Source organism: Erpetoichthys calabaricus, chromosome 4 (assembly GCF_900747795.2).
Source record: "Erpetoichthys calabaricus chromosome 4, fErpCal1.3, whole genome shotgun sequence".
Taxonomy (NCBI): domain Eukaryota; kingdom Metazoa; phylum Chordata; class Cladistia; order Polypteriformes; family Polypteridae; genus Erpetoichthys; species Erpetoichthys calabaricus.
In genome coordinates this window covers 126,970,048-126,993,266 of record NC_041397.2, presented here as the reverse complement: position 1 = coordinate 126,993,266, position 23,219 = coordinate 126,970,048, and the positions used below count along the sequence as shown (strand labels likewise).

The following is a 23,219-nucleotide window of genomic DNA, read 5'->3' as shown; positions in this document are numbered from 1 at the left end:
AATACTAAACTAAAAAGCTTGTAATACCAAGAATGTATAACTAAGAACAGTCAGCCTCCTCTGTGTTATACTGCATGCTTGTCACACTTGCATCATATCTTTAATGCAAGTAAAATTAATACAGTATAAGTAGTTACTGTACTGCTATAATCCTTATATATTTCAATAAACTGGACTAGTCTGTTTCTTGAAACGAAACGTGCTTCTCATGATACAAGTCTAATGGTTGAAAACTCCAGCTACAGGGAAAGGTAAGGAATAAAAACTAGGTACTTGATCAAATTAATCAAATGAATTACTTGCATTGCAAAGGACAAACCCACTTAATAATAAGTTAATGGATTAACATCAATCTGTCAATTCTTCTTCTTCTTTCACCGAAGAAAATGGTTTGTTGCTATACAGAATACAGAACACCCTTGTTTCATGAACTCACCTGTTGTTCAAACTTTGGCTTTCAGTTAATTTGTGGGTCAACTTTAAAATCCTTCCTTTAAAATATTCAAATAAACAGAACTTATCATCAACCACATTCTGCTGCATACATTGCTATTAAGGTACAGGCCTTATTACATTTCCAAAGGTAAACATAACACATGTAGGTGACAGAGGTTATAATGCAAAGCACTCAAACAACGGAATGATTTGCCTACTAGTATAATATCAGTGTTTACATTTAAATACAGAAGATGGACATTTTAGAATACCAGATTTGGCCTGCTGGCTTGCCCATTTACAACATAAAAATATCAGTTAGCCATTAGCCATTTGACTGAGCTAAAACCAAGGCAGTCAACATGCCTCTCTGTTACTAAACATTTCTTCATCTCCAAATCATTGCATCATATTGTAATATGTTGTCACATGGAATTTTTATTTACCTATCACTTGCTGCAAACTCATCACATCTTCTGTTAGCTTAATCTCCCCATAGCTGCTAAATTATACTGCTATTTATTAAATTGGTGTTACCTAAATTCCATTTTTCGAAGCTCTTAATAAAATTCAGGATAACTTGAACCTATATTCTGGCCAGGCAGTCAGAATATATGGGAGCTAAATTTGTCAAAGACCTTTTAAGTAAAAAATCCAACACAGACAGCTGTCATGATCAATGAACAGCATTACACAGGTAACAAAGATCCTGGAGAATAGACCATATCTCTAGAAATAGGCCTAACTAGTGTAAAATATTCCGCCCTTTAGGCAATTTATAGGGAAAATTATGAACTAATCAATAAATATTAAAATATGCAAAATCAAGTATCGTCAATGATTAATGAGTCCCTAAGATTTCACTTTACGATTTGAACTGTGACCACACTGCTTATATTCTGTCTAGTTTACAGTGGATGATCTCAATTTCTCACATCAAGTATTAGCAAGCCAATAACTTTTTAGATCTCCAAATTATTTAAAACAGTCTCTGCACAAACCAGCATATTAATTCTGTTGGCCCTCAGTGCAGCATTTCACACTGTCAAACATGACATTCTACTGTCCACAATGGAGAACATTCTGGGTATCTCTGTCACTGCCATCCAGTGGTTCAAGTCCTATCTGACTGATAGGCAAGAGGCTGTTAGTCTTGGCAACAGCAGATCCAGCTCAGCGCCAGTCACACAAGGAGTTCCTTGGTCCTCCGCTCCTCCTCTCCCAGGCCATATTACTCGTAACTTTGTACTGGATTATCATTTTTAAGCAGATGATACTCAACTCTATGTCAATATTAAAAGTGAAACTTCATCAGAGCTTTCTCAGCTCACAAAATGCCTCAGTGAAATTAAAACCTGGATGGAGCATACATCTTTACAATTAAATTGCAACAAAACTGAACTCCAGAAAACTGGCACTAATGCGCAACTTAAGAAAATTAGCTCCTTTTCAGTCATTCTTGACAATGACCTCAGCAGACCATCTTCTAATGCAAGAAATCTTGGTGTCATTTTTGATTCCTCTCTTTCTCATTCCACCCACAAAAACAACATTAAGAAACTTTCTTACTTCCACCTCAGTAACTTATCTCATGTTCGCTCATTCCTCTGCCTTTCCAATGCTGAGAAACTTGTCATGATTTTATCACATCCTGCACTGATTATTGTACTGTCTCTATGGGCAGGTGCCCCTTCAATTCTTACATCACAGCTCCATTCAAAACTCTGTTGCAAGTGTCCTTACACAAACTAGCAACAGTCACTGTTCACCCACTAAGGTCCTCTGATTCTGGCAATCTTCTTGTGCATCACACTAACCTGCACTAAATGGGTGACAAAGACTGCACCCAGACTTTGGAATGATCTCCATGAATTAATTATATCAGTTGACTCAATTCATTCTCTTAAAAACAACTTAAAACACATTTATTCAGGAAGGTTTTTAACTTAACCAGACATTCTGCCCCTTAGTTTGTCTATCTGTCCAGATGTTCAAGATAATTTGTGTGTGTGTTATATCAAAAATTATGCTACAGTATTTGTTCAGGCTTTTCTTCTAGCATTGAATTTAATATTTTAATCTGGTTTATTGTCTTTTATTGTATTTAATGCTTTGTATATCCTGTATTTATCTGTTTTAGTGTTCTATGCAGAAAATATTTGTATTCAGTGTTACATATATAATCTTTCTGAGATTTGTGAATAAAAAAGGTGCTATACAAATAAATAATAATAATAATAAATTCTTTGTGATTAAATGTCATTTTGGTTTTCAGCTCCACCATATTTTACCAAGTACAGAGCAGTTATATTACTTCTTCTGGTCAGCTTAGTGGAAGGTTATAAAAGTTGCAAGATCTCTGCAAATCAGCATAATTGTTTTATCATTAAATGCAAGGTAAAACAGTAGAAAATATATTTTTTTCAGTTTTCTACCATGACAAACACCCAAGTACAGCACAAACAAATACTTCTTAAATTAGGGATAATTTTTTTTTTTTAACTTAAACAAGTAGCCATAGTAGAAGCATACAATATAACAAAGGGAAAAAAAATATCTATCTTAACTAGCATGCAGTCAGTAATTTGTCCAAATATTGATGGATATATTTTACCTCCAGCAACTAATCCAGACTCTCCAAGTTGTATGGCCACTCCAAAACCACCCAGTTTAACAGGGGCTGAATTTTCTTTTGATGCAAGCAAAACACAGTGGGGCTATAAAAACAGACAAGAATGGAAGAGTTAAATAGTTACAGCTTACAGTCTATATTAAGACGAAAGGATATTTCAAGAGAGGCATATTCCCCTTAGCAACTACAGTAAACTATAGGTATATTAAATTAGTATCCACTTCTCATTCTACTACCCAAAATTTTTTAATAATGATGGTTATAATGCCCAAGTCATAGATCACATTTCCACAGAGACTCAGCTGCTTGCAATGCACTTCCTTCCCACTCTTAAGAAAATAAAAAATAAGGCTTTTGAAGAGCATTGAAAATCAACATAAATATTCAGTAATTAATTGGTTAATCAAATTGATCAATGTACAATACTAACATACTTCATCAGTCTGCAAGCTATACTTGTTTTTCTTTAAGAAATTCACATTTGTTGTTTATTTTAACAATGTGAGTAGGTTGGCCATTGCTATTAAAGTTAGTTAATGATGGATAGATCTAATTAGATATTGATGCTCTAATAATTATCCACATCAGTTCTAAACAATATATGTAGTGGCAGTTAACCATTCCAATATCACCTTTGAAAGAGTAGGTCATATTGTACTTACCTATACTGCAATGCTAGTATGCATTAGTGTTCATATCAGGCCAGTGCTAATGATCAAAGACTCATACTCATTATCAGTTGTAATTACCCCCGAAAATGTGAATGTTTTTTGTTGGCTGCACAGAGAGTAGAATAAAAGCTTACACCCTTGTTTCGAATGGAAGGAACGATGGTACCAGTTGCAGTACATCACATAGGTCACTTGAATACCAGATTAATTTCTTCCTCTGTTTGACCTGCGTGTGCAGGTTTACTTAAGGAAATCTGATTTACTTCCAAAAGGAATATCACATACAAACATGAATTTATAACGAATATGAATGTGTTTACAGCTTGAATATTAATAGTTCTATTGTATATTGTTTGCAATAGATTCAAATTTTACTAAGCTTTAGGTTTATTTTAGTAGATTTACAGTAAGGCCTGTGTTGTAAATATTTTTCTGAGAGTATTTGGAACCAGTGTAGGCTAAATGATACTATATTAATTGGATTTTTATTTCTACATGAAACAACAAGTATTCCTTATTAAACTGGTACTTTTATAAATAAACTGTAGACCATAAGTGTGACCTCTTCATTTTTCTTAACAAAATCTATAAGTCTGTAGGCTTATTATTGACAATTAAAAACTAAATTAAGTTTCCCTTAAAACATACCCTTTTAAACTAATAAAACATGTACAAAAATGTTTATCAATAATACATATGTCATAAAGAAAAAAACTCATTAGTTATAATTACATGCCACAATTCTAATAAAATGTTCATGTTTATCAAGAAGATACAAGGCTAACACGCTTAACAAGTTTACATGTAAAATCGACTTTGCTCTTAAGCTAAAAACAGGGTTTGAAATTCATTTCTGAAATTGGGGGGGAATTTCCCCCCCTAAAGTTCTGGCTCTGAGGCTAAGGATCTGAACTGTTACCTGTAAGGTTCTTGGGTTCAAATCCCATTACTACCAGAAGGGATCTACTCCGCTGGGCCCATGAGCAAGGCCCTTAATCTGAAATTGCTCCGGGGTGCTATACAATGGCTGAACCTGTGCTCTGACCCCCAAAGGTCATGCGAAAAGACAGTTTCCCCTTGAGGATTAATAAAGTACTGTAAATCAAATCAAAATGAAAAAGAAACAAAATTAACATAAAGGGAGATTTCAGACTCCATTGGGGAAATGGTTCAAAATCCTACAGTTAACATATCAATTTGATTTCAATATTTTAGGCATTTGTTTTAGATACAATTTTTTTCCTGACATTTACAGTAGTTTATAAAATAATAGATAATGTAGAGTATATAAATTTATCAGCAAGTCATTACAATAACTTGTTATTTCTGCTATTTTAACTTTAAGTATTTAATTTGGCATGTAGAGATTTCCATCTATGTTTTGCCCAAAAACACAGACCTAATAAGGAAATAATGCATCAATATAGTAATTTTAAAAAAATCTAGAGAATACAAAATAGTATTTTTTTTAAATCTATATCATATTGTTTTTCCTGGGCTGAGGGGGGGGGGGGTGGGGGGGGTTGTGTCACGCACATCCACTTTGGGAGCCGCGTAAGGACCCAAACTGTAGCATGAAATCACATGCCAGAAGGGAATGGCGGGGTACTAACCTCTCTCTCTTTGTTCCTGCAGAAAGAAAGAAGCACCACCGCCATGAATCCGTCACGACTACCTAACACACTCTGCGTCTTCCGTCTTCCCTCTGTCGACTCTTGATGACATCAGCATCCCAGCATCCATCTGGGTTCCTTCCCAGCATCCCTCTCTACCTATTTCTGGTCCCTCTCCATAAATGATCCCCCATTACGCCATTTTGACTGTCTGTTGTATCTTCAATTTTTACACTGACTCATCTAAATGATTTTTTTTTTTACAGTATACAGGGCCAGAAAACCCCAAACCTTTATGACGTGTTTGTCTTTCTTTTATAGCGGCATAGTCGGCAGGATAGTAAAGAGTCCGAGATGTCTGAAGGACAGGACCTGAACGCTGTACTGATGGGAATGGCAACTCAAATCCAGACCCTGCAGTTTGAGCAAGCCGCAACAAAGCGCGAGTTGGAGGAAACCAAAGCTCGCCTGGCTACAGCTGAAGCGGTAAGACTAGAGCCCACCCAACCTCTGCCTCCTCCGATCGTACCGCTCTCGGAGGCGGATGACATAGAGTCCTATCTGCGCATTTTAGAGAGGACAGCCTCCCGGAACCAGTGGCAGCGGACGGAGTGGGTATCCATATTGGCGCCGTACTTGAAGGGCGCCACGCAGCGGGCCTATTACGACCTCCCAGAGGAGGAGGCCACGAGTTATGACCTCCTGAAAGTGGAAATACTCAGTCACTACGGCATCACGTCGGATTAGCAGGCGAGTGAGTGGAGAAACTGGCAGTTCGACCCTGATCGCCCTGCCCGAGCGCAGGCTTTTAATTTCTGGGGTAAGATGGGTCGCTGGCTACGGCCAGAAGGTCCCCAGGCACGCCGAGTGGTCGAACAGGTGGCGTGTGACGGCTTAGTGAATGCCATGCCAGGTTATCTCGCCCAGCAGGTCCGACGACACCCTTATAAAGATATGAAGGGCCTCCTAGAGGTCAGCTCGCGGTACACCAAACCGGGGGGGCCGGAAAAGTCAGCTTGTGGAGCTTGACAGGGACGGACCATCACCCCCGAGCCCACCCACCAACGCTGTGGAAGCTCTGATGAAGCCCAAGGAAAAGCCGGCTGCACCGCGCTGTTTCAAGTGTGGTGAGGTCGGCCACCTCTTGCCAACATGTCCTTTAACACTAGAATTACTAGAGCCTACGAAAAAACTCATAGATCCGGCCCACCTTAAATCGCTTCTTAAAACCTTTCTCACCTCTCCGCCAGCGTCTTTTGTCATCTAAATGTACTGATAAAGACAAGCTGCCAGCAGCCGGCTATTCCATCCCCCCAACGACTTAGAACGTAAACAAGCTTTTCCCAGCTAATACCTTGATTGATTATCTGGGAGTGAAGTGGAGTTTTAGAGTAGAAATAATAAGATTGTTATTTGGAACACACGCATTTCATATGTGTTGCATTTCTACAGTAATCTGTGTAAACACATTGTTAAAACAGAAACGGTTTACAATATTCTAGTAGCAAATGACAAAATGTAGGCATAAACTATATAATGTATGAAGCCTGAAGTCCAAATATCAAAGAAACACTTTCACAAAAGGTACAAAAAAAAGCCACCGCCAAAAAAACCCGTCTTAGTGTGAGACATTGACATGACTTAACTATCGCTGCTTCCGTGGCGTAACAGTATCAGTCGCTGACTGGGAATCAGAAGATCCTGAGTTCGATCCTGCACAACTCCCATTTGAGAAGTGTTCTTATTTTCACTATTTTAGAATAAAATGATACATTTGATTTCAGTCTGTAACAGCCGGTGTAATTTATGATATTTGTAAAGGTTAGCTTTATTTTTTTTAAATTCACTTTTCATTGTCTCAGTCGCGTTCAGGATCCATCCCTACCGCCTCCCACCTGACACTGCTGTTTTTACATAAAGACGCGCTATAGTTCTGCAGTGTATCACGATACATACGACCGCGTGTTTTTTTTCCCCCCAGTATTGCCAGTCCCCACGTGTTGCTGTATGCTGTTTCTTTTGTACTCCAGGACATGCAGAGGAAAGCATAGTAAAGAGCAGTCACTTCAGCGCTATATGCAATCATCAGACACTCCCCGTCTGATGCTGTTTTCACATAAAGACGCGCTAAAGCTCTGCAGTGTACTTGTGACTGCATTGTCGTACCAATGCTTGCGAACTGAAGTGTCTGCATGCACTTTTCGTGGCATTATACGTGTATTTTTTGAGCATGCCCATGTAGCTCAAACACAGGAACATATGTTGATGTAAAAGTATAACAAAACAAGTGCACTTTTATTCAAGACTATAACCGAAGAAAACAGAAAGCAAGTTACAGTAGGTGGAATGCTAAGAACTGCTGATTTCCATTCTGTGCTATATAACTGTTAACATTTGAATCTGATGATTGTATATAGCGCTGTCTGATTTAGTGTGTGCAAGAACATGCAGGTGGCCAGTTGCTGAGTGCTACAACGCACATTTTAAAAAAAGAAAGAGACAAATATATGTGACGTTTTGAAGAAATCATTTTATGACGCGAATAGTACCAATCAGAAAACATCGTCGAAGTAATGCAATATTATTTGAAAACGAACAGCGTCAGGTTGGGTGTGAAGTTATACTGGCGCTGTTTGAGTCAGATCAGAAGCTGAATAAGCTGAAAAAGCTCCTGTTCTGACTCTAAGTAAAAAAGCATGAATTAATCAACAGAAATAACCGCGATTGACATTTTAAAGTTAACAATTTACAGTGCATACCAATTTATAAATTCAATGTCCGTTTGAGGAAAAAAAACCCACTTTCTTCAAAGCTGGGAATCGAACTGGCGTCTCTGTGGCACAGTAAGGCAGTGGTGCTCCAAGTCAGCAAACCGTCCTTATAACTTATTTTTTTCAAGATCCATAACACACAGACAGACAGAGCACTGCGTAATACAGAGACAGACAGGCAGAGATATACAAATAAACAGGGAAGGCACATGTACTGAAAGAAAAAAAAAATCAACATGTGCGTTGTTTCTGCAGCACTGAATAAGCTCACCCGCTCTAACATCACCCCTCACCCGATCTGACTCTCTAAGTAACAGCGCTGCAGAAACAACGCGCATGTTGATTTTTTCTTTTTTCAGTACATGTGCCTTCCCTGTTTGTTTGTATATCTCTGCCTGTCTGTCTCTGTATTACGCAGTGCTCTGTCTGTCTGTGTGTTATGGATCTTGAAAAAAATAAGTTATAAGGACAGTTGTTCATGTTAATTGCAGTCTCAATTGTTAAAAAAATATTTTAAAAGGAGCATCCCACATGAAAATATAACGATCTCATCAACTGACAGTGCATACCAATTTACAAATTTTATGTCCGTTTGAGGTTAAAAAGAAAAAAAAAGAAGTAACACTGTATCCCCAGCGGGGAATTGAACTCATGTTTGTGAGGCAGAGAAAAGCTACTCAGTCTGAGAGGCAAATCTTAGCGCGCTACGCCACGGAAGCTGTTATATGGTGTGTGAAGCTTTTGTGGAAGTGTTTATTTGATCTTAGGAACTCGGGCTTTACACATTCTATAGTTTATGCCTACATTTTGTAACATTTATTACTAAAATATGAAAAAGTTTCTGTTTTAGCAATGTGTTTACACAGATTACTGTAGAAATGGAACACGCATGAAATGCATGTATTCCAAATAGCGATCTATTATTTCTATTCTAAAACTCCAGCAGTTCAGTCACTCCCAGGTAATCAAACAAGGCATGAGCTGGGAAAACTTAGTGAACGTTCTGCGACGGTGGGGGATGGAATAGCCGGCTGCTCGCTGCTCCTCTTAATCGGCACATTTAGAAGACAAAAGAGAGGTGAGAACGGTTTTAAGGTGGGCCGGATCTACGAGTTTTTTCGTAGACTCTGGTAATTCTAGTGTTAAACCTAGAACCGATGGACTGCAGTTGGGCTGCCGGTGAGAGGTACTGTGCCTTGCCTAATCCCTTGGTAGTTCCGAATAAAGGAGTGGTTTTAGTAAATGGACATTCTGTGCTTGCCTTATTCGATACCGGGAACAACATAACCATTGTCGCTTGCTGTTATATTCTACCGCGACAGTGGTTGCAGCAACATGTGAATGTTACGTGTGTGCATGGAGAGACCAGATCTTATAGGTCCGCGAAGTGTTATATTTCCTGGAAAGGGGACTTAAGTCAAGTGTTGGTGGCTGTGTTATCCAAGCCCCCCTTTCCGGTAATTTTGGGTCACGACAGGTCAGAAATCAAAAGCGGTAGAATAAAAACCACTCCTATAGCCAAGCTGGGTCTTATTATGGGTGGGCGGGGTGCCCTCCCCGTGGCTCCCACGCCGTGCTCCTCGGCAAACCATGATGACGTAAGCTGCCAGGGGGAAGATTCTCAAGCGACGGACCCTGACCCGGAAATTCAGGTGAGGGCCAAGGCCGAGTAAACAACAACCCCCCTGAGCAAGCCGATCCTTTTAGACAACATGGACCACCAGTTTAGGTCCACACCAGCCTCATTTAAAAGGTAACAGTGGAACAATGATTCCCTGAAGTTTGCCCGGAATGCGATTGTTTCCGTTGATGTCCAGTTGTCAGACAGTCCCCTGCCACCGGAGCCATACTTTGTACTGGAAAACGATCTGTTGTATCGAGTCACGAATCCCGAAGGTGAGGTGCAGAAATTGTTACTAGTGCCGCGGACCTTCCAGCGGGAGGTTTGCGAAGTAGCCCATGCCCACCTCCTAGGCGCCAATCTCAGGGCTGAAAAAACTCTAGAGAGAATAAAACTCTATTTCTATTGGCCTGGAATAAATGAGGAGGTCAGACGTTTCTGTCAGTCCTGTCCGGAATGCCAGATACGTCAGATACCCAGGAGGGATCGTGCTCCTCTTGTTCCTATCCCCCTAATTGATATTCCTTTTGAAAGGATCGGAGTGGATCTTGTTGGACCCCTGGAGCCTTCGAGCCGTGGCCATAAATATATATTAGTCATGGTCGATTACGCGACCCAATATCCAGAGGCGGTTCCGTTGCGCTCCGCCAATACAAAAAATATCGCACGGGAATTGGTTAACCTTTTTTCCAGAGTGGGAATACCTAAAGAAGTCCTCACGTACCAAGGTACTCCCTTTACCTCAGATACGTTCAGGGAGGTGGCCAAGTTACTCCGCATTAAGCATCTTAAAACGTCTGTCTACCACCCGCAAACAGACGGATTGGTAGAGCGTTTCAATCAGACACTTAAACAGATGCTGCGCAAATTAGTCAGCGCGGACGGTAGGAACTGGGATCAGCTGTTGCCCCTTGTACTTTTTGCTTATTGGGAGGTGCCCCAAGCCTCCACGGGTTTTTCCCCTTTTGAACTGCTGTATGGACGCCAACCCCGGGGACTTTTGGACATGATAAAAGAAGGGTGGGAGGCCGAGGCTCTTCCTTCCTCTCTAATGTCTTAGAATATATCACGCAACTGCGCGATAGATTGAATAAAATTCGACCTATTTTAAAAGATCACATGACTCGTGCTCAAACAGCGCAAGTGCGGTGTTACAATCGGAACTCGGTTCTCAGGGAATTCCACCCAGGGGATTGAGCAATGGTGCTCGTGCCCTCCTCCCATTTCAAATTACTAGCCCATTGGGCAGGGCCCTTATGAGGTGAAGGAGAGAAAAGGGCTCGTGGACTATTTGGTGAAACCTCCAAATCGTCGACCGAGCGAGAGGGTGTATCATATGAACTTATTAAAACCATGGAGAGACCGGGAAGACCACCCGACCTCCAGTATAGCCCTCTCCCTTTTCTCAGACAAGTCAATCCTTAACCTTGGTCTGGATTTGACCCCATATCAACGGCAGGAGCTGGAACAAGCGATCCTGGCCATCCCCGAAGTGGTCAGCGAGTCACCTGGCCGTACCTCACTGATTGAGCATGATATCATCACCGAACCGGGGGTGGTAGTACGGGAACGGCCCTATCGCCTTCCAGAGGCAAAACGTGCAGAGGTGGAGCTGGAAATCCAGGGGATGTTGGACATAGACATTATTGAGGAGAGTCATAGTCCTTGGTCCAGTCCTATCGTCCTCGTTTCCAAGCCAGACGGCTCCTGGAGATTCTGCAATGACTTCAGATGTCTTAACCAGGTCTCCAAGTTTGATGCCTACCCTATGCCTAGAGTAGATGACCTCATTGAACGTTTGGGTATGGCTCAGTATCTGACTACTCTTGACATGACCAAAGGGTACTGGCAAATTCCCCTAATGGCATCCGCAAAAGAGAAAACTGCCTTTAGTACCCCTAGTGGATGTTTGCAGTATAAGGTCCTTCCATTTGGGCTGCACGGGGCACCGGCAACCTTCCAACATCTGGTAGACAGAGTGCTAAGGCCCCACCAGTCCTATTGTGCCGCCTACCTAGATGACGTGGTCATCTATTCCGGCACTTGGGAGGAGCATATACTGCAGGTGTACGCCGTCCTCACAACGCTAGCGAGGGTCAGTCTCCGCATAAATCCCCGCAAATGTTTCTTTGGATTGAAGGAGGCCAAGTATTTAGGCTACCTAGTGGGGCGGGGACAGGTGAAGCCACAATGTTCCAAAGTGAAAGACATTCTTGAATGGCCTCGTCCGAGTACCAAGAAACAGGTGCAAGCCTTCTTGGGGTTAGCGGGGTATTACCGCCGGTTCGTACCTCGTTTCTCTGAGAAAGCGGCACCCTTGACTAACCTAACAAAGAAACGGGCTCCTTTGTATGTGGTATGGGACAAACAAACGGAACAAGCATTCAGTGACCTAAAGAAGGCCCTGACGACGGCACCAATATTGAAAACCCCTGACTTCTCTCTACCCTTTATTCTCCAGACCGATGCTTCGGACACAGGCTTGGGTGCCGTGTTGAGCCAAAGCATCGATGGTGTCGAACACCCCGTGATCTACCTGAGCCGGAAACTGTTGGAACGGGAGACCAGGTATGTGGCAGTGGAGAGGGAAGCCTTGGATATCAAGTGGGCGGTGATTCATCTGCAGTACTATCTGTTGGGTCGCGAGTTCACTCTGGTGACGGACCATGCCGCTCTTCAGTGGATGGCCCTTCATAAGGAGTCGAACCCCCGAGTCACCAGGTGGTTTTTGGACCTGCAGCCATACAAGTTAACCGTTACTTATCGTCGGGGCAACCAATGCCTATGCCCTCTCTTCCGGGTTCATGACCCAATGGGCTGGGGGGGGGGGGTCGTGTCACGCACATCCACTTAGGGAGCCGCGTAAGGACCCAAACTGTAGCGTGAAATCGCATACCAGAAGGGAATGGCGGGGTACTAACCTCTCTCTCTCTCTCTTTGTTCCTGCAGAAAGAAATAAGCACTGCCGCCATGAATCCGTCACGACTATCAAACCACGCACTGCGTCTTCCATCTTCCCTCTGTCGACTCTTGATGACATTAGCATCCCATCATCCATCTGGGTTTCTTCCCAGCATCCCTCTCTACCTATTTCCGGTCCCTCTCCATAAATGATCCCCCATTACGCCATTTTGACTGTCTGTTGTATCTTCAATTTTTACACTGACTCATCTAAATGATTTTTTACAGTATACAGGGCCGGAAAACCCCAAACCTTTATGACGTGTTTATCTTTCTTTTACACTGTTAAGAGTAATTAAGAGAGCTGAGCAGTCAACATAAAGATGTAAGTATGAAAGCTGTTAACTTAAGAAATTTGAGTTATTTAACTAAAATATAGTTAACACATATTTAGTTTAGGTGGAATAGAAGTGAAGAATGATTAGTACTGCTGGTTTACTAATCCAATATAGTCTGATTGTCTGTGTGGTGTTCACATTCTTCTTGTGCAACTTGTATCTGAATAGGAAAAAGCAGGTTTGAGAATGACAACAACTATTGTTAGTTTGCTTGACAGGAAATGCGGGACAAGAAATGTTGAAAACATAACTAAAACAGAATTTTTTTTCATGTTTTAATAATGACAAAATACAGACATGAAGTGTATATAATGTGTGAAGACTGAAGTCCAAATATCAAATGAACACTTTCACAAAAGGTATACAGTGATCCCTCCTCGATTGCGGCGGTTTCTTTCCAGAACCCCCTGCGAAAGGTGAAAATCCACAAAGTAAAAAACATATGTTTATATGGTTATTTTTATATTGTCACGCTTGGGTCACAGATTTGCACAGAAACACAGGAGGTTGTAGAGACAGGAACTTAATTCAAACACTGAAAACAAACATTTGTCTCTTTTTCAAAAGTTTAAACGTGCTCCATGACAAGACAGAGATGACAGCTCTGTCTCACAATTAAAAGAATGCAAACATATCTTCCTCTTCAAAGGATTGCGCTTCAGGAGCAGACAATGTCAGAGAGAGAGAGAAAAGCAAACAATCAAAAATCAATAGGTGCTGTTCAGGCTTTTAAGTATGAATGTCAGAGAGAGAGAGAGAAAAGAAAACAATCAAAAATCAAAAATCAATAGGTGCTCTTCGGGCTTTAAAGTATGCGAAGCACCATGCAGGAAGCATATTGTGCGACAAAACAGCCGCAAGTAAGCCCAGCAAGGAAGGGAGCATTGTGAAGGTAGTCTTTCAGCATTTTTTAGAGGAGCGTCCGTATCCTCTAGGGGTGCGAACAGCCCCCCTGCTCACACCCCCTCCGTCAGCAGCAGAGAATGTCAGAAAGAGAGAGAGAGAGAGAGAGAGAGAGAGAGAGAGAGAGAGAAAAGCAAACAATCAAAAATCAATAGGTGCTGTTCGGGCTTTTAAGTATGCAAAGCACCGCGTGGGAAACATATCGAGCGACAAAGCAGCCACAAGTAAGCGCTCTGATTGGGTAGCTTCTCAGCCATCTGCCAATAGCGTCCCTTGTATGAAATCAACTGGGCAAACCAACTGAGGAAGCATGTAGCAGAAATTAAAAGACCCATTGTCTGCAGAAATCCACGAACCAGCGAAAAATCCGCGATATATATTTAGATATGCTTACATATAAAATCCGCGATAGAGTGAAGCCGCGAAAGTCGAAGCGCGATATAGCGAGGGATTACTGTAACAAAACAAGTGCACTTTTATTCAAGAATATAACCAGAGAAAAAGAAGTTATTCAATTTACATGTTACTGTCAATATGTAAAAACCGAAACACAGCATGGTACTGCCAGGTCTAAATACTAGCGTGGAGAATTGCACACATACTGAAGCAACTTTAGTTGTAAGTGGAAGTTGTCTGTTGTTATGGTTCTGCCTTTGTCCAGAAACCGATTATGACCACAGTCTCGGAATAGCATTGCACATGCATATGCAAATCTGTCATTTTTCACACATTCTGCATGGGTGTCTTTGTTGTCCAAGCACAAAGGGTGCATGATAGTCTAATATCAGTCACCATATCTTTGACAAATAGTTCTGACCAGGCATCAACCACAGCACCAACTGTGGTCATCGCTGCTCTTGTGAACAGAATGGAGATAAACACCATCAACTCAGAGAGGGAAAGGCAAGTTCATTGTACCACATGAATGTGTCTGAGAGAATAAAATTGATTGAAAGAAATACTAACTTTTACAAGTATCAAAAATTTACAATGGGTGTTTGAGGCTCAAATCAAATGTATGTTTTTATTATATAATAGTAATAACAACAGCTCACTACTCAAAATGGAAAATGCAGGGAAGACCTGAGATTGAACCCCCAACCTCTTGATTTAGAAGCAGCTGTTCTTACCTCTACACCAGCCATGTAACTGATAAATAGGCATAGGTTTTTACATATTGACAGCAACAACGAATAATTTCTTTTTCTTTGGTTATATGCTTGAATAAAGGCACACTTGTTTTGTTATACCTTTTGTAAAAGTATTTATTTGATATTTGAACTTCAGTCTTCACACATTACACATCAACATTTTATCAATTATCACTATAACATGAAAAAAGTTTCTGTTTAGCTATGTGTTCAACATTTTTTGCCTCGCATTTCTTATCATCCTACACTCATCCAGATTATTATAGAAATGGAACACACATGAAATGTATGTATTCCAAATAACATTATATTATTTTCACTCCCAGAAAAACAGACTTCAGCTCTGAGAATTTTGTGTCTCACTTCAGCTGTGTTGGTGGGGGATGGGATAGCAGGTTGCTTGCTGCTTGTGCTGATTGACACATTTGCAAAAGAAAGATGCTGATGAAGAGGTGCGAAGGAATTTAATGTGGCCCGGTATTACAACTTTTTTCGTAGGCTTCAGGGATTCTAGTGTTAAGATTACCATGAACTGTTGACAGAACCAAAAGACATTTCTGGAAGACCATAAGAGAATCAAAAACTGAATTGTGAAAACATAAAGAAAAGCATTCTACAATGTTCCAATTTTTGTGTTGGATTGTCCTTGTCAGAGTGGTGGCAGTATTCTACAGCTGATTTTCATAATGGTCAAGTTATCCTTGAAAGCTGCTTGTATTCTGTGTGTGTCACTAACATTTATTTTTCAGATTCAGGTTTGAAGGCAGTCAGCCCATATTAAATATTTTAAAGAAAACATGATTGTGTGTTTCTTTAAAATTCACAACACAGACACAAATTATCAGACATTCAGTTTGTCAAATAAAAATGAACGAATCTAAATACGAATTCAGTAAAGAAACCAAGTCAGTTTCCTGAATTTATATATTACTGGTGCACAAAAATATGCTTCAGCCTGATTTTAGACTTCCATTTAACAAAGTTTAGTTGAGTTTCATCTATATTCGGATAGAATTAGTTTTACACCAGGAGAAGGGGTAATTTTACTTTTGTCTGAATCGTTCATGTCAGTAACTTTTCATGGACTGCCTGTTCATGTCTCAGTAAAAATTACAAAGACATTAACCTTCTATAAAAAGTCAGTAAAAAAAAATAACCACAGGTTAAACTAGTGTGAATTGACATATCAGTAAATCTGTCATTTGAGCAATTAAAATGGGATTAAAATTACAGAGATCCTTCAGTAATAATTACTTTTACCAAGTGGTTGTGGAAGAATAATTTTAGAGTAACATAGCTTTCATCTTAAAGAAATAGCATAAAGGGTTAATACATGTCAGAAACCTTTGCAAGCATGTCAGTAAACCAGATAAAGGTTAAGTGAACAATAAAATATAGTGAAAGATGACTAAGACTGTAAAGAACCAGAATGGACAGTTGTTATGCACAGAGATTTCAAGGGTGATGGCTCAACTCAAGGGTATAAAGAAGAACCAGAATATAATATAATATACTTTTATTTTATATAAGTCATTTGGGTGTAAACCAACCAGAGAAAAATGTATGAATTGATTGACACTGTATGTAAATTCAACAGTTTATAAAATGAACCTCTATTCTTGGTTTCTGTGATCATTCTGTCCATACTGTAACAGACTGCTTTTCAAGAATGCTCCCTCTAAGGCATTTTGCCAAGGAGTAATTAAAAGATACAATGAACATCTTTTTCCTGCCTGATTACTGATTTGTTCTGTTAGAGGATGTTTCTTTCTTTAATAAGATGTTAAATTTCTACCACATGGCTGAAGTGGTAAAAAAAGACCTTGCATTGTACTCCTTTTTGTGCATGCTGAATAACAGTGGATGTGGGGTGGGGTGAATGGTGTATCCCCTCGGAGGCCCAAAGACACGCTGATATACAAAACATGTTGGTGCAGGGCTGTTACCCTTGGAGGTACAAACTGACATATTGGTATTATAAATAGAAGTTGTAATTGTGGTCTGAACTTTCAACTGAACTGACAGTATGAACACATTAACTACAGAGAATGGGAAAAAGCCAGTGCAGAATACTGCCATGCAACTTTCCCACTTGAAGCATTGACTTTCACCACCTTCTGGTGTAAAACTAATCTCGTTTGAATAGAGCTAAAAAATTACAGAGGTTCTCCAGTAATAACAACACTTCCTAGTGTAAAACTAATTCCATAAGACAGTCAGAATTATAAAGGGGAGTTTAAACAAAGGAACTACAAGCACCATGTCCTCACCCCCTGTTACACAATCGTGCAACTCCACTAAACAGCTGATTATTGAATTCGGCAGCAGCACAATTCGATCAAGAGCAATGGCAAGACCAAGGTGACATGTTACACATACAACCTTAACATAACGTAAACAATGAAAACATTTAATCAACTCCTAACTAACAAATATGGCATAATTATAAAATAGTAGTTTAAAAAATGATGTTGATTATTCTTGCAACAAGTAAGAAAGAGTGTTACGAAACAAATATATAAACAAAATTTGCAAATTAAAACTTAGAATTTGTGTGAATTACTTAATTTGTGCGTACATACAATCCCACGTCATATTTCAAGTCCAGATTAAGCCTACTGTTTACTAAGCAGCAAGAGTAAGTTCCACTTTATCTGTTCTTTTTCTAATTAAAAATATGAGCTGCTGCACTAAACACAAACTTGCATACCATACACATTCAGAAAAGGAGTGTCTGTAGTGGAGTGCTGCAGGTTGATGCATCCCTTACACTCTGCCAATCCTCTCCATGCACAGGACAACTCCTTAGGTTCCCTTTTCTTGGTTAATTACTCCACTTTCTTTAATGTAAAGGTTAATATTCCTGTCTTCACTCTGAAGTCTGCCTATCTGCTCCCTATTTACAGGAAGTGTGGTGGTAAAATGAAATGTGAAATTCTTCAAGTACCACAACAATTTTCATAAAGGAGCACTACAACTAAATTACTATAAAGATTTGAAATGAAAGTTCTGAAAAACTTGTTTTTAAGCATGGCTAATTTACCGATCACCGATCAACTCAGTTGGGATGAAAATTGGCTGATTTTGATTGGTAACCAATCGATTGGAGCATCACTAGTAAGCACCCATGGCTCAATTTATAAAACAACCATGTAAACTGATTAGATTGGATGATTGATAGATAGATAGATAGATAGATAGATAGATAGATAGATAGATAGATAGATAGATAGATAGATAGATAGATAGATAGATAGATAGATAGATAGATGTGACAACTGACATACAAACTGGGATTTAGGAAAACTGAAAAGCATACATTTCTTTGTACAAGTGCACTAGCAAACTATTAGTCACTCAGTTTTTCCCAGTTGAGAAACTTACAAGTAACAATATGAGATTTGGACAAGACCAGCAACAAACAAACAAATAAAAGCTTCAATAATTTAGGTTCAGCTAATATTAAGAGTGAAAACCTTACAATATGAAGATAAAACAGACAATGAAAATAGGAAAACCAAAACATAATGTATTAACAAAGTAAATGAGCAGAAGGACAATTCGGAAAGCATACAATAAAATCAATGCTTAAATTCACTTAAATGAAACCATATTTAGTATTAAAATGTGAACTGTTCATTTTGCTGTGAACTTATAATTTCAAATATTACTTACTTAAAATATAAAATTCACACTGCAAGTAATAAAACTTCATAATATTCTATTAATATAAAATCTAAGCACTAAAACTTAAAAATGCAGGACTTCAAAAGCATGCAATCACAAAGTTGTAAAGGACTAATACTGCTTTAGAAATATTTTACTTATGACAGCAGTATAACTTTTTAAGTAATATAAAAGTAGAAAAGGAAATAATCTGCTAAGATGTGCCATTATTTAACAAGGTGGTTCAAAGAGTCTCTATCACTGTGTTATAAATTCTCTTTTTTGGAAAGGGTGTTTTAATAGCATACTGATATGGAATTACCAGCTCCTGGAGGACTTTGTTAAATAGAAGTTTGTTCCAAAACTAGTGTCCTTAACCTCTTCCCTAATTTTTAGAAATTCTATCAGTCTGACATTGTTAATCTTTAATTTAGGATTTAGCACCACAATCCCCAATTGGATTTTGGACTTCCTCACGAACAGACCTCAAAATGAATGGATTGAAGGAATGATAGATAGATAGTGTGACGGGCGGCCGGATCCCATGCCCGGCCGGGACGCCCCTTTAACACTGGATCCGGGGGAACAGCCATGGGATGCACTCTACATCCTCCGGTGGTTCCAGCCCACTTGGGCTACATCGGGGCCACAGGTGTGGGACTTCAGGACTCAGACCTGTTGGACTCCGTAGCCACACCCGGAAGTGCAGCCTAATTAGGCCAATTACCATCTGGAGCACTTCCGGGAAGGCTACAAAAAGAGCCTGCAGCCACTACTCAAGGGCCAGAATCGGGAGGAAGAGGACGAGGTTGCCAGGGAGGAGTGGTGGTTTGAGAAGAGAATGCTTTTGTGTGTTTGGTGCTTATCTTTAAGTGCTTGTTGGACTGTTTACTGCCTGTGGGGTTCACGGGGAAGACGTGCCCCACAGGTGAAGAAAATAAAAGTCTTGTGCCATTTTACATGTGCCTCTGGAGTGAGTCTGTGCCGGGTCGGTGCTAGATAGCACTAACTTCACAATAGATAGATAGATACTTTATTAATCCCAAGGGGAAATTATATCCTCCACATTGACCCTCAGCACAGGCATTCCGTAGGGCAGTTGCTGAGTCCCCTTCTATAATCCTTGTTCACCTATAATTGTGTGACAGACAGAGCTCCAACTCCTTGATTAAATTTGCATGATGACATTACCATCATAGGCCTGATCATCAACAATGATGAGATAGCTTATTGAGAAGAGGTTTACCTGCTAACAAAGTGCCAATACAACAATGTCACTCTTAATATGAGCAAAACTGCAGCTGATCAAAGACTTTAGGAAGTAAAAGGCTGACTATGTTTCTATCTACATCAGACGGGATGCTTTTCAGTGTGAGCAGTTTCAAAATCTCTTGAAGTGTCCATCAGTAATGAACCATCATGGGTTTAATACATTTTTACAAGAAAAGAACAAAATAAACTCAAAGACTAAACTCTTGAACAAGAAAGTATCAGTCAGTATCTGGGCCAAAACTACACAATTTAGACAAAATAATACTCTAAACAACTTCATGAAAATGTAATTCAAAAATCACAAGTCAGGGTATAGAAACAAGAAAATAATCAAAGTGACTGAACATACTTTGGAGCAGTTAAATGAATATTTAAGCAATGGAGTATGGCACAGCTGTAAATCTACCTTGACCAGAGATGATTTGTTTTCCTACAAGGCAACAACCACAAGAATAAAGCCAAAGCTACATAGGGATGGCATAAAAATGACAATATTAATGTCCTGGAGTCCATATATCAATCCAAATGAGAATTTATGACTGGACTTCAGAAAGTCTGTTTACTCATAATCTCCATGAAATCTGAAAAAGCTTAAGGAGTTTTGCAAAAATGAATGGGGAAAACCTAGTGCTGGGCGGTATACCGGTTCATCCCAAAAACCGTTTTTACTTTTGTTATGATATGGATTTTCTTATATCGCTACACCGGTTTAAATTGCCTAAACAACGTTCAGAACGTGGTGCAGCGGGGAACTGTTTAAGGGGGACCTTTTTCAATGCTACACCGCTAAACAGGCATACAATGGTGTACATGCAGTAGTGGAGGTATTGCACGGTCAAAATGGACAGAGAACATTCTGAAACTGAAGCTGTAGCAGACGATAAAGTTGAACATGATGACACAGAAGAACTTTTACTGGAAAAATGAGCCGTTGTCTGGAGATACTTTGGATTTAAAAGGTCGGATGTGGACCATTATGTTCAAATGTGTGAATAATGTTTCTATACTACTGGATAATACTGCAAGCCAAGTTGTACTTGTTTTATTTTTTTCAATACAGTGTAATGTACCAGGGTACTGTGTAATAGTGTGACGACATGTTGACTTTATTCTCGTAATTTGTTATTAAAGTTGAACATCATAAACTAAACTTCATCTTAAAATGAATATTTAATTTACTAGATTTTCTCAAACCCCGTCATAAATTATGTAGCACATTAAATGCTTTGTGTTAAGTGTTCCCAGAGCCATGTTAATCGCTACTGCTTCTTAAACCGACTTCCTCTTGCACTAACAGGAGGCACTGGCAGCACACAGAATGCATTCATTTCATGATATCCCTGCTCCCTGAACATTTAGAATGCCAAGATAAATACTTGATATAATTTTCATGATGAAATGCATTAAAGCATGTATTAATCATGTGGGGGCACGGTGGCATGGAGGTTGTACTGCTGCCTCTCAGCAATGGGGTCCCGGGTGTTCCTTGCTTTGAATTTGCTTGTTTTTCTAGTGGGTTTACTCGGCGTGCTTCAGTTTCCTTTCAAAGTTATGTAGGATGTGGGGTTTTGTTATGCTATATTAACCCTGCTAGTGTATGTATTGCTCGTATTCACCCTGCGATGTGCTGGCGCCCTGTTCAGGATTTTCTCCTGCCTCGTACACAATGCTTGCTGGGATGGGTGCAACCCTGAATGGACGGCATAATTAAACATGTATAACGAAGATTTTTTTTTTAAGTTCTGAACACTCCGTGGTCTAAGTTTATAACTAGTTTTAATTTCACAAAATTATCGTGTGGAGAAAGAAAAAGGAAGGATAGGAACTGGGGGTTTGGTACATCAGACAGACAGCACAAATGCAATAAAGAAAGCCCGCTCAGAAGAACATCCATTGAATTCTGTGTTCGTGTCTCCGAACACCAGATCACGAACCCAACATTTACACAATATTTCAGTTAAACCTCTGCGATACCCATTCATACATCCAGTTTTTTGGAGCCTGGTCACACCTGCCATAAAGTTCTCTACACTGAACGTACACCTGGGGACCCTTTACTGCGAGGGAGCAGCACTACCGCCATACTACCATGCATGTTTAATACCTGCTTTAATGCATTTCATCCTGAAAATTATATCAAGTATTTATCTTAGCATTCTAAATGTTCAGATAGCAGGAATATCATGAAGTGAATGGATTCTGTGCAGCGATCGCTGCTTGCGCCTCCTCTTAGTGTAGAGGAAGTCAGTTTAAGAAGCATGTACAGCGATTAACAACTGGGCCGGGGAACACTTAACACAAAGCATTTAATGTGCTACATAACTTATGACGGGGTTTGAGAAAATCTAGTAAATTAAACATTGATTTTAGGATGGAGTTTAGTTTACAACATTCTACTTTAATTACAAAATAAACTAAGTGGAAATGTCGAGAATAAAGTCAACATGTCGACTTTATTCTCGACATATTGTTTTTTTTTTGTTCACCGTGGATCTAATACTCTTCCGTAGGGCTATACCACAAAGAGCATTTTACATGGAAGTTGCAGTTTATTATTTACGCATATAGCTAAGCTTGAAGCAAGGTCCATATTAGTGCAGTTTGCCTTAATGATGGTTCAGTTGGTAAAGATGTCATCACCAAGTTGTACTTGTTTTATTTTATTTTCATTTGGTGAATACTGTACTGTGTAATGCACCTGGGCTTGAAGTCTTGAAGTAATAGTATTATTACTGGAAGTTGCACTATTATTTATTTTATTGTTATTATTTATTAGTTTACATATTATGCAGTTTAATGATGGTAAAGTTGTTTAAAAAGTCACTTTAATGTGTCAGTGGACAGAGATTGTTAACATTAACAGAAAGTGTAGTTGGTTTACAAAAAATATTTACTCTTTATTCCTTTTCTAAGACATGTTCAGTGCAGTACAACTTTTGACAAGCACCTCTGGATATTTTACCTCTGGATATTTTACTAAGTCTAAATGCCTCTTTGGATGGTTGAAAATAGGTTGCCAAAATTTTAATTCAAGTGGTTTGCAAAATTTTTTCAATAAAAAGGTTCTATATTTTGACTGCAACTGTCATGCAATGTGATTCCTTCTCTCCATTAGTGCCATCCCCTTGAAAACTGTCACTTTATGGGGCCATGCAAACCTGTATTGATACTTGTGTGCACATTAA

General features: G+C 39.5%; 1 protein-coding gene across 15 annotated transcripts in view; it reads right to left on the bottom strand.

Moving 5' to 3' along the window:
- Positions 1-23,219, bottom strand: part of caska (calcium/calmodulin-dependent serine protein kinase a) — a 664,459-nt gene that overhangs the window by 250,228 nt on the left and 391,012 nt on the right. For all 15 annotated transcript variants that reach the window (XM_051926109.1, XM_051926105.1, XM_051926112.1 and 12 more), the window contains exon 6: positions 3,050-3,152. In XM_051926109.1, the coding sequence (XP_051782069.1) occupies positions 3,050-3,152 (103 nt within the window). The remainder of the gene's footprint in view (positions 1-3,049; positions 3,153-23,219) is intronic.